This window comes from Trachymyrmex cornetzi, unplaced genomic scaffold (genome assembly GCF_001594075.2).
Source record: "Trachymyrmex cornetzi isolate Tcor2-1 unplaced genomic scaffold, Tcor1.1 scaffold1190, whole genome shotgun sequence".
NCBI classification, from domain to species: domain Eukaryota; kingdom Metazoa; phylum Arthropoda; class Insecta; order Hymenoptera; family Formicidae; genus Trachymyrmex; species Trachymyrmex cornetzi.
Window position 1 is genome coordinate 11,547 of NW_017295752.1, and position 13,266 is coordinate 24,812.

At 35.3% G+C, this 13,266-nt stretch overlaps 1 protein-coding gene across 1 annotated transcript in view; it reads left to right on the forward strand.

The window, feature by feature from the left end:
* Positions 1 to 806: 806 nt before the first annotated feature.
* Positions 807 to 13,266, forward strand: part of LOC108766745 (Fanconi anemia group J protein homolog) — a 51,200-nt gene continuing 38,740 nt past the window's right edge. Inside the window, exons 1-3 of the mRNA XM_018516246.1 lie at positions 807 to 1,177; positions 1,371 to 1,965; positions 2,332 to 2,443. Of these exons, the coding sequence (XP_018371748.1) occupies positions 1,086 to 1,177; positions 1,371 to 1,965; positions 2,332 to 2,443 (799 nt within the window). The 5' untranslated portion in view covers positions 807 to 1,085. The remainder of the gene's footprint in view (positions 1,178 to 1,370; positions 1,966 to 2,331; positions 2,444 to 13,266) is intronic.

Consider the following 13,266-nt stretch of genomic DNA (forward strand, 5'->3'; position numbering starts at 1 on the left):
AACAATCCATAATGTTGAAAAATTAAGTTGTCTAGAATATTCAAGTCGTCAGATCATCGTTAAATTATTGTCGATGTTTGAAATTTTCTAAATCGCCTGTTGTATATTTTACCGAATAAAACAAACCGTACATGTTAGAAATATTTCAATGGATTCAGATTAACGATATTTTACAAAATGATGTTACTACAGAGAGATGTCATTACTAAGTGAGAAGTCAATTCGCGATTAAATCCAGCCTCACAAAAACATTTTTTAATTAATATAATAAATACATTACAATATTATATTACCAGTAATGAAATGTGTAATAAAGCCTAGTTTCACAACTCACGGTTAACTCTTAACCGAGGTTCAACTTATTTCTCATCTTTTTCCAATTCTAGAATTGAAAAGAGATAATGAATAAGTTGAACTTCGATTAAGAGTTAACCGTCAGTCGTGAAACTGGGCCTAAGTAATCAAATATATGCAAATAAAATATACTATAATTTACTGATTATAATTTTAAAAACTTATATTGTCAATAATTATTTAACATTAATTGCTTTATTAAGGAACTTTGCCACACGGGGCTGATAAAAGCGCGGTGCATGTCCCTAATCTCCGTTTCTACCAATGTGGATTAACTTTAATCTTGGTTCAACTTACTCTTCACCTTTTTCTTATTCTTAAAACTAGAAAAAGATGGAGAATTAGTTGAACCGAGATTAAAGTTAAACTGCATGGTAGAAACGGGCATAAAACCGGCCGGCCCTGACCGCAGTCTTAAGTATACTGTATGAACGCACGTTTAAACAAGTCACGTGGCCTAGCTGTCGGGATTGTAATGTTTTGATCATTTGTTCGTTTCGTAGTGCAATGGAGTTTTACGACACGAAATGTTTGCTTCCGAGTAGTCATCGCACAAAGTAATTAATGCGATAAATAGTAATGAAAGGAAACTCGATATAAAAGATCGATTTGGAGACGAAGAAGCGAACGAGTATCTGCGAGGTTAGGAAGCATACGGCGGGAAAGCAATAAAGCATACGTGCCGTGTTTACGGCAAGGCCGCATGCGTTACGTTCTACAGGTGTTGATTGATGATCGTGATTTGCATCATCATTACTGTGATAGGATCGTTTATATGCGCGTTTCTCAAAGCCAAGATTGACGAGTGGCTTGGAGTATCAAGGTAGGCACTATCCATGTGTCACGAGACAAATGTTTTATAGGTTAGCTTGGTGATCTAAGCATAAGCGTGGTGTGATAAACCTACCTCGACTGACGCTTAGATTTATCTTTTGAAGACTTTTCGCGTTGCTAGATATGCTCGACAAAAGCTTCTAGTTTTGTTCGTTTATTTAATCGGTTTTATATTCTTTTAGCATGAAGGGGCAATCGAGGCTGTCTTTGAAAAGGAACAATAGCAATAGGCTACAAAATAAACACATTGATCTAATAGAGATATCAGACGATGATAGCGTTGATTTATCATCGAATATGTGGAAAAGTACAGAGGAATATACAAATGTAAGTGGAACAACTAACATTCTGAATAGTGCGACAGATGCTTCCAAGTATAATTTGAAACATGATATATCAGATGATTTTGATAGTGACGGAGATATTATTGTTGATAATGTTCCTGATAATAATACTTCTAAGAGCCAATCAATGTTTAATTGGAATAAACCAATTTTTGATCCACTGAGCATATTTCCTGAATGTAGTACTTCATATGAATGTAGAACTCCGAAAAGAAAGATGATAGAGGCACCTAACAAAAAACAAAAGCTAATGAGAAATAATTCAAAAAGTTCAAATTCAAGCTACAGTGACGATGAGTTCATAAATTTTGATTTTCCCAAGAAAGACGCTTCACCACCTCAAGTTGGACTACAACATAATATAATGATTGCTGGAACCAGAGTCAAACTTCCTGTTAAGCCATATCCATGTCAAATAGCAGTGATGAATAGTGTGAGTATGATTATATAGTTGTACTATGATTATATAGTTAAGTCGATGTCATTGTTCTTTCATAATAGTTTTATTAGCCTTCTGTCTGCAATCTAAGTTTTTTTTTTATCACAAGTGAAACTTCACTCAAATTTCCACCATAATTTTTGTTCAAATTTTACTATTAAATGAGTTAAAACAATTATTTATTAATGTAATAAAGATGTTGAAAAATAATGCTGAATTTTTCCACATTTTTTGAAAGTTTGAAACAATAAAAAAAATTTGAGCTTGACAAAAGAAAATCAGATTGCAAGTGGAAGGAGTAAAAATATAAAGATCACATTATAAATGGATCATTAATTATGTTGAAAATTGTGTGTGCAGCTTATTCTAGGATGTACTAAGGAGCAAAATTGTCTCTTGGAAAGCCCTACTGGCAGCGGTAAGACTCTGGCGCTTCTCTGTGCAGCTTTGGCATGGCAAGAGCAATACAGTGGTGAGTTTAGAACAAGAATATTATTATATATTAAATGTATATCAATTAAGAATTAAAACAAAAACATTAGAATTTATATTATTGCATTATCAAAATTGTTGCGTAATTTTTCTAACCATTAACAACATTATTGCGTTTCATAATTAGATGATTATGAGATGCGGATTCTTAATTACACAATAAATTAAATAAATTAGTTTGCACACCAAATTATGTTAAAAATCCACGTGCCCGCATAAAGAGTTGTATGATGCATGCTCCCGCGCGATCCATCATATGATATTCATTAATTCCCTACCAATCGTGCTCGTGCAGCGTTTTCCGCGGCCGCGATTATGTCTGTCCCCAAGATTTATCGAGGAGCTTCGCGAAAATCTCGTTTCGTCGTCGTGTGGCGTCTCGTGACGGTCGGTCGTTAATGTCAACCATTCTAGCGACTTTTGCCTCTCTATAACACGTGTACACATGCCCGCTCACCGTCCTCATTGAATTTTTGACTGTCGCACAAATTTGGAAAATTGGGGAGATGGAGCCATCATCACCCATCGCACTTGTCTTTCCTTTGTCTCGCGGTAAATCACCATTCTTATTAAAGTTTCCACTGAAGTTTGTCGACGTTTTACTTACTTATCTCGTCAAAACTTTACAAGTTTTTCGGATAATTTCTCGACGCAATGTTATGCGATTTGTTACGTTCGTCGAATCGTTAGCTTAATCGCAATCTTTATTTCATACTAATGTCATTATTACATCTTTTTTTTAATATAACAAATCGATTTGAAAAATTCTATGTACTTACTTTATAAGTAAGAGACTCCGCATTAATTATATGTAGAAAATTAGGTCTCGGTGAAATGAGTTTGTTTTCATGTTTATTGTACACTGTTTTGTTTATTGTTGGAGAAAAATGTATTAAATTTTAATAAATATTTGTTTAAATAATACTAGCTGAATATTTACTAAATGTAAATATTATTTATTTGATACAAGAACCATTAATTATCGCATTTTTATGGAATAAATATTTACTGTAAGTAAATATTAAGTTAGTACTGTTAAAAAAAAAATTTGTATTAAGATTTAGTAAATGTTTTTTCAGTGTTGCTTAATGTTTATATAATATGATTAATAAAAGATGTAATAGAGACAGAAAGTTCGATAACGGATAGGTCTTGAGTTATAATAGAATTACACTACAAGTTAAGAATTATTCATTACTGAGGCTTGTATTTATTACAGTTTTCGTTTATCACGTTATAAGTTAAGCTACAACATACGTGAAAACGAACTCATTTCGCCGAGGCCCCAATTTTCCATATAATTAGTACAAGGTTCTTTGCGGGTAGACGTGACGTTTATTGAAAGAGCATTCTTGCTTTAAATGGCAGATTTATCCACCGCGATACTTTGCGGTTAACTCGTTAATGCGGCCGAAATTAAAAATTGCTTTGCAAACGTTTAATTTATGTGAATTTTTTTTTAACGAAAAGGAGCTTATAAAAGTTAATTGCGGATCATAAATATTACGCGTTCAATGCTCACGTATAATCACCACGTTATTGCGCCGAATGGGAGATTTTGAGTATATTTAGCTGTAGGTGGAAAGAAGGCGCAGACCCTCGTTTCCTCACCAAGAAAGTCATTTCAATCGTTAGCGGTTTCTTAGCTATGATATTAATTTAAATTATTCAACCGTTTATGTGCACCGCCGTAATAATCCTTACGATCACGGAGTCGCTGGTAATTTCGACTCTGCACGCGTGCATGCAGCTAATTGTTCGCGATCCGTGCAATTTCTAAACAATTAGATTTGCCTTTGCAATGCGCGGTGTCTCGTACCGTCCTCGGTCGTACCAGTCTACGAAAAACAGCGGCCGAGCATAATCGTCTTTCGTTAGTATAATGCGCCGAGAATATATTTTCGTTCAATGTCGGGCGTCCGATGGTCGCTTTGTACATTATTCTATCTACCTATAGCGATAAGATATTGGCATCTACGCTTTTGAACAAATGCCGCCAATAATATGACCTGTACAGCATTTTACACAAAGCAGTGCGTACAATAGAAAAAATATTAGGGGAATGGAAATAAAATAAAATAATATTAGAAATAAAGAAATCAAGAATAGAGATCTTAAAAAAATGTGATATACAATAATACGGTATAAATAAGGCATACAAATATGTATCTTTTGTTAAAAAAATATCTTATATTTTAATTGTATTTTTTTAGTATGCGTCACATTTAAGAATATATTAGGTGTATAGTCTGTAAAAGAGTGACCGGAATTTAAAAAATTTATATTTTCCATATACTCTCTAAATCTAAATCAGTGGATAGTCACTAATTACCCAGTGAAGTTCAACTAAAAAAGGAAGAACGTTTGAGCATCAGGATAAACTTCCGAAAACGTCCAACACCCGATTGTCATGAATTTTGGCAGAAATACTCCAAATGACGTCAAATGAATGCCCTTGAATGGATTTTCACCGACAAAAATGTTTAATGCCAAAAATGTTTCAATGAAGTTATGGAAGTTTGTGCTTCTTATTTTCAGTATACTACATGTTTATCGCAGTTTATATAGAAGTTGAATGGAGAGGATGCGTATATAGAAGAAAAATATTTATTGTTAAACCTATATGCAACAGTACAATTATGAAAGTACGCCCCTTTGGCAGAGAGGGGAGTAGGATGAAAGTCGCTTCATGTGGAAAGTCAAAACCCACGTGCAACAGTACAATTATGGAAGTCGTGCGCCCCTTAAGGAGGTTGTAAGGGCATAAAACACATATATTAATATTTATGCTTTAAACAAACTACATACATGTGAAAGTTGTGTTCATAACATTCTGGTTTTATTGAGCAATACATTTTTATAGATTATTTATTTTATTTGTTATTAGTTTTATTGTTATAAACAAAAAGTGTTAAAATAATAAGAAAAATCTAAATGTTATAAATAAATATATTAAGTACTAAACATGACTTATGCAAAATTTCATTGAGATTCACTATTAGTTTATAACAAATAAATTTTATTTATTTACTGAACAATTAATGTCTGCATCTCAAGATAACTTTACAAAAATATTGTTGAATTCCTAGAGTATTTATATAATTTTGTATTCCTTGTACTGCGCCATTTTTTGAACTCATTATATACAGCTGTATACTTTTGCTTTGATATAATTGGTAACGAATTTAAGGCAATTTCCTTTGCTGCAACAAGCATTTCAGGAGGAACATTCTCGGACACATTTTCATTATTTGAATCGTTTTGTTCGGCCATCTTGCCTGTCACTAAAGTACAAGTACGTTGTCGCACCGTCCACGGCGCCACCGAACGCGCATGCTCGCGCCCCAAGTCGCAACAGATGATCCACAACCACTGTAATAGGCTACTTTGCGCACGGAAATGCGTGCGCAAAGTACGAACTTTGCGCACGCTAATAGGAAAAATATATTTTAAAGCAGAAAATTTGTGTTCTATATAGTAAAAAAAACATTATTTTTCAAACTTATCCTCTACATATTATGGAACTTTAATTTACTATATTTTCTAAATCAATGCTAAACATATGTTAAGATCAAAAGCATCGGAGCTGCTTCTATTATTGTTGATATTTACCATAATAAGCACAAACTTCCATAACTTTATTCAAATATTTTTGGCATTAAACTTTCTTGTCGGTGAAAATCTAATCAAGGGCATTCATTTGACGTCATTTAGAGTATTTCTACCAAAATTCATAATAATCGGACGTTGGAAGTTCACCCGAGCATCATATAAATACTGATATTTGCACGTTAATTTCAATCTTCCAACCATACCATATTCATTGAATTTATGCACTAAAACAAAGTTAGTTGGATTACATAACAAAGCTACGTTAGGGATCTCATATTTCATTCATTATCAGTGGCGTACTTGGCATTGATATCAGTGATTATCCACTGATTCAGATTTAGAGAGTAAAATTAATATTATATGCATGAGAAGAATGAGTTTGATGAAGTATCTAAAGATTTGGCCAAATATCTGAAAATAATTTTATTTGGGTCATAGAAATAATTACGTAAAACACTCAAAGTAATTGATAAAATGTTAAAACTTTTTGCAGCCTTGTAATCAAAGCTTAAATGTTTTATGTAATTATTTGATAATCTAGCAAAATTTTCAAATCTTTATCTTTAGCTAAATTTTTAGATACTTCAGTACAATTATTTTTTCCTTGTATATGTAAAACATTTCAATAAGGTCAATATTTTTATTTGACAAAGCAATTTTACAGCTTAAATAAAATGTTTCTCATTTTATCTTAAGTATTTTTTTTAAACATGTCTACTTAATAAATAAACAAGGAAAGGGCTACAAGCCAAGCTAGGTGTTTTATGCTATATATTAAATTTCATGTATATTGTACATATAAAAACATACGTTTCAACTTCTCTCTCTATCGGGTCAATATTTAAAATAAAAACGTTAAATTACTGAATACAATATTTCGATATGAACGATAAATTAATATCTAATATTCCCTATAAGTATTAATTCGACGACTTCAAACCAGAGTTAAGGAACATCTATAATTAAGGACATTAATAAAAAAAACAGGATCTCCGTCTGTCATTTCAGACTATCGCATAATAAACGATTCATTTCTGTGATGCATAGAAAGACAATCACAGGGATTGAATAAATAGAGCGATACGGAATCGCTATCGCATACATATCTTCCCATCTTTCAGTCGTTATTCCCTTCCTAATGTTCCTACCCCCTCTATTTATTTCTCCCTTTCCATTTTACATTTTTTTTTCTTTGTTTATTATATCATTGTAACATTTGTTCACATTACAAGTACATCGTTATAACGGCTTTGAGTTCTCATCAGCAAAATTGTCAAAACATCAAATTACATAATTGTTACAACACATATAATTTTACATAATAATAGCCTTTTCAGGTATTTAGCTTCAATTGTTTCTATTTTTATAATTAAACCAAAATCTAGATTAGTAATAATTAGAGCATATTAGCATGACTATAAACTCAATTTTATTATTAAAACTTGTTTATTAATTATTAGGAATATCTATTTACTCTTACATATTTGACTTGGTACACACTGTTAAAAAATTGCATATATTTTACTTGTATTGACCATTGACTTGAATTACTGGCCGCCGATTCGTTCCATTAAATAAGAACTGCGAGCGATGCGTAAGAAAGAATTAATGCTTATAGGGAATATTATATATTATATATTTATTTATATCGAAATATATCGAAATTATATCGAAATATTGTATTCAGTAATTTAACATTTTTATCTTAAACATTGAGAATGACCCGTTAGAGATGGAAGACGTATGTTTTTATATGTACAATATATATGAATTAATATATAACATAAAATACCTAGCTTGGTTGGTGGCCCTTTCCTTGTTTATTTATTAATTTGTTTAAATTTATGAGCCTTAGTATATTATTTGAAGTATTGTTATATCTACTTCTTATTGAAATAATTTTTTATCTAGATTCTAAATCGCTCCTAACCTTTTTGCAGATATTACTTTCAAATACATTATAGAAGAATTTGTAATTTTTTCATATTTTTTCCATTTTATTAAAAAAACGTACAATACGTTTTTAATCTCCATTCCTATTTTTTTCTAATATTTAATATTTGCTCCTATTTTTCTAATGTCTTATTGTGCGTAAGGTTTAACTCTATGGCATTTTAATTATAATATATAAAGTCTTAGAGCTTGAGTTTGTAAAAAATTTTATACGTAGCGAATCAAAATATGACATATTGTAGTTTCATTTAAATTTTTATATTGTTATTTTTATATTGTTATTTTTATATTGTTATTTTTATATTGAGCGCGTGTTATTTAAAGTGATGTTCCTCGTAACACATACAATTACAAGTCTAATGAAATCGTTCGCTGTTTTGCTGAAACATAGTTTTCTTGATCTTAACCCCACCTTATCTAATGGAGTCGTATTGTCGTTCACGAGATCTATTACTCATCAACGATCCATGTCACTATTTATTCCATCGAAAACGCATTTTCGTGGCTATAGTCTTCAAAGTTTTCTCTGAGGTAGCAACTAATTTAAGAATCGTTTGCAAACTCAGTAGTTTATTGTGTATACAATGCTATATCTTAATGTGGCATATCGCGTTCCTTGTAGGCGAATGTCGACCGATCGAGAGACAATTGTGCCTCGACTTGTGAAGTCAAAGTTATACACTTTTCAAATTTATTCGTTTATTTAAATTGGAATTATTTTCAGATAGCGACACGCTTTTAGGAAAATATTTTCTGTTTTATATTACGTAATTACGCGATTGGATTCCGTGAAAGGTTAGCCAAATTTAATATCTGTACACTCCGATGCCAAGCTATGTTTCGATCATTTATAACATCAGCTAAAGTACATATCGCGACAATGAGGCTGGAACGTATTCGACGATCGCGTGCCATTTCGAGCTGCACGAGCGATGAATTAAATGTTCCGCGATGTTAACGTCAAATTTGCGTGAGCAACGTCAGAGTCCGCGAGGACGACGTAGGACGGACAGAACATCTCCAGGAATACCGGGAAGGACAGCACGAACCGTCGTCGCCTTCCGGAATTATGGACGCGTCCTCCCCCGAGTCTCGTCCTCGTGACGTCGCGTCACAAATCGAAAATTACCAGGCACGCAAAGGTTCTTTTTCTTTAACAATGCTTTTACCAAGAGACGATCAAAGCAGTTCCAGTATTCAAGAATTCCCTCGTTGAACATATCATCGCTTTTTATTGTCGTTGAACAATGTCACATGCATATTATGCAGGACAATGGCATCGAATGACATAGAATTGAAATCGATTTATTTTACTATGGTAAACAGCAAGTAGATGAATATATACTGCAGACGTAGAAAGTATAGATTTTGAATACTTGTGATTTTAATTTATTTTCTATAATGTTGTGAGAACTTAGATCGTAATTTCTGTATTTCTAAAGGGAAATAAATGTCTCTCTCTCTCATGTTTGAATAAAAATATAATGGTACTTTACGCGTTGCGTTAAATGTAATTTATGTTCTTGACAATATCACGTAGGCAATTAGCTGTCGTTTACGATTCGTTCTGATTGTTAGTTCGTAGATACGCATCCTTAATTAGGTAAATCAGGATGGAGCGACTCGATGGGAATTAGTCATGATAGCGATTTTCGTATACATGTAGAAGGGATACATGCGTAGGTGTGTCGCTTTGCACGACATCCTGCTTTTCCCAGTTATAATTTGCTTTATGCTTTAAACCTGGCGCTGTCACGCTCTGCCGGAGGTCGAGTGGTACTGCTAGCCGCCAAACTGTAAACTTAGCTCGTTGGAGAGCCGCATAAATTAGGTTCTCGAAAGGGAATAGAGAATTTTCTAACGTCGCGGTTTAATCGATATCGCCGTTGCCGTTGGCTCACCGGAGATTCATTTCGACATTTACGTTTTTTAGCTTTCTTTAAAAAAATGCAATTAATCCATTTGGAGACGTAATCAAAATCGACTAGACGTGTCTAAACTGCAGCGCGGTTAAAAAAAATATTCCATTTCTAAGCTTGGGAAATAGAAAGAAAAGACAACATGTGTATGAACTTGGAATATGTATACGTATTCGTTGCAAGAGGAAGAGGTGTTGATAGAAGGAAAATACGAAACTTGAGGATTCAGCGGCCACTTTGTTTGGCGGGCTGATGCGACTCGCGAGTTGCATGTTTTACGTGCCATCCATAGCACCCGATTAGTTTGACGTAACATTTACTGGAGAATTCAAAAAACTTAAATCGTTCGTAGAACGGAGGAGCGTGATGCGCCGCGTCGTTGGTAGGAAGGGAAGGGACATCGAGAGGGTTGGACGAATAAATTTCGAAAGTTTATCGCGAAATCGCATGCCGGCTAATGTCACTTTATTACCAGCAGAAGACGACGACGTGGAGACAGGCTCGCCTCTATCCGGGGGGGTTCGGAGAGGAGGCCATGGGAAGGATAAGTTCGAAATAACCGGCAGCGACGAGACCTATTGTGCGGCAGGAAACTTGGGAAGTCATAATAATTATCGGCGAACGCGGAATTATATATTGTGTCCCCGTGGCAACCTGTCGTCGTCGTCGTCGTCGTCGTCATCGTTGTCTTCGTCGTCGTCGCCGCGAATTGTCTTTGCGCCTCAGCATGCAACTTCAACGGAATATGCAGCTGCATGCCCTGTGACGTCCTGACATTAATAATGCGTTGGGGATCCGCCTTTTATGCCGAAGGTACCAACCGTGGTACCATCGCCGAGAACTCTTCCCAGAAGGAGCTCGCTGATCGTGCTCTTTCGCTCTTGTACGATCAGCCTTCTCGTGTTTTTTTCTGGGTATCTGGGTGGCTTTTAAAGGGGATAACTGTCGTTAAATACGTATTGGTTTAACATAAATTTTTTCTTAATTACGTCATCATCAGAAATACATAATATAAATTTTACTCCATCTAACAATAGTGATTTAATAATTATGTGAGCAATTTTACAGCGATATAAACTTAATTCGATATAGAGTAATTCTCTATTTTTAGATGTTTCTCTCTCTCTCTCTCTCTCTCTCGCATCTCTTGGATGTCCATTAAGGTGTAAAATAGTGACACCTCGTTTGGGTAAAAATAACCTTTTGAATTCGATTCTAAAATTGAGTGTCGAAACTCTTTACCGTTCACTCTTTTATACGTTTCTTCGCGATTCGCGAGATATGCGAGAGAAGGAAAGGGGATTGGAAAGAGAAAGATAGAAAGCTGGAACGGTAGTCCTGGAATGGTGCAGGGCTACCCGCAGAGCACGTTACTTGCTGTGGCAGCTTCGCGAGCAAAAGACAAAGGAGGGCCCACGCTTTCATCCGTGCCGACATTAAGGTACCTACTGTATATGCCCTTTCGGAACACAATAAGGTCCGCATGCGGGTCCAACGGATCTCACGTCTCTCGCGTACACGTATACCCTTCTCACAATGAGAGTCTCCCACTTTCTCCCTTCTTCCCCACGCCTTTTTTTTTTAAATCCCTTCGTTGGAGTCTTTTTCCTTCGATGGCTATGCACTTCGGCCCCGAATTCCAGGGTAAAGGATTATCGAAGCGCCAACGCGCGCACGGCTAAGATATTCGACATGTCGTAAAACATTTGGTGTGTTATCCGCGAGCGATAATAAACCCGCGGCGTTCGGCGAAATTGATTCCGCGCGGCTAATGAGTCTCGGTTATTTACGAACTATCGCGATGACGGTTCGGTCGAATCGAAGAACTGGTACGGAAGGACCGTTTTTGTTTTTCTTTTTCGCAAAAAAAAAAAGTTTGTCGCATTAGTTGATTTATCGCTTGATTAATGCTTGAAACGTCAAAGCTTCACGAATGATGGTAAAGCTTCATGAGGGATGATGAAATTCTGACATGAAGAAAGCGTCTCTTGTATGTGTGTATCTAGGATTGATCTCAGACAAAAATATAGTTGTACCGATAATAGGATGCTTGGAAGCGAAAGGTCCGCGGACAGGTCTCGCTGATTCCGAATGGTCCCCGAGTAAGCGAATAAGATAAGGACCCCCCGAAGGAATACGGCGTGCGCCGTCGATTCCCAACCAGTCCTGAACCTCTCTCTCGGGTGGTCCATGGTGTCCCTTTTCCCCTCCGCGCTCTTTCTTTTATATTGGCTCCCTTCTTCCTTCTCTTGCGTCGTCTCTTCTGTATCCCGCTTCTGCTGCGGCTCGTTCCGCGACGGTGTTCCCAGTTGCTTCCGGTAAACACCTCACGTTTTCGCACAGCTGCCAATCGATTTTAGAAAATTACTTTGCGCGAATGCCGCATTATTGATCGCAATGAAGAAAAATTAAGATGGTATTGCAAAACAATTAAATTATTTATAGCAAGTTTATCATCATTAATCGCGAGTTTTCGAACGAATTGAAAAATTACGAAGAAGGCTTGCAATTTTTTAATTTAATTCAGCAGCGAGGAGGTCGCGATCGAATAGTCGCGATTGTACGGTTGTTCGATCGGCGGTTGGTCGATAGAAGTCACGACGATTCACCTCCTTCCGAGAAAGGATCCGCGATTCAAAAAGCGCCGCCCTTGCGAATTCCAAACGACCCGCGATCTTACATAATTTCACATGCTCGGTAAGACTGCCCGGCGTCCTGGAATTGTCCCTTTCAGAATTTCCAGGATCCCGCTAACGATTCCGGATATTCCGACTGCAGAATAGACAATCTTGACTCTTTGGTTCTCGGCTTTCAGAATTTCATCCACTTATTCAGTTTTCTAACGTGCAAATTGGACAGGTTAAGAAAAACGTCTCTTAACTTATTTCTATGGTATATTACCTTACATTTGTTGTTTCTTTTTAATTTATGTATTTAATTATGAAGTTAATTTGATTTTTTTCATAATTCTTGCAATTTATAACTCTCAGTTTGGATTCTTTGGTACTTAATTGAATTCTTAAAGCATCCTAACATGTTACACTTTTTTGTGTATAATGTTATAAATATTAAATAACTTAAATTCCATAACTTAAATTTATTTTACACAGACTTTTTTTGAGGCTCTTTTCTAATATTAATATAGCTAATTAAAAAACGTGCGAGAATAAAAATTATGTTGGTCTCTTAGCGCCAAGATAATTTAAAGCGAGTGTGAACTCGCGAAACGTATTCGTTGAACGAATTCGGCCGCGCATTCCCCAATGTAATTCACGTGGAATCGATTGTGTAGAACTTCGGTATGGGTGCTTTTCGTTCA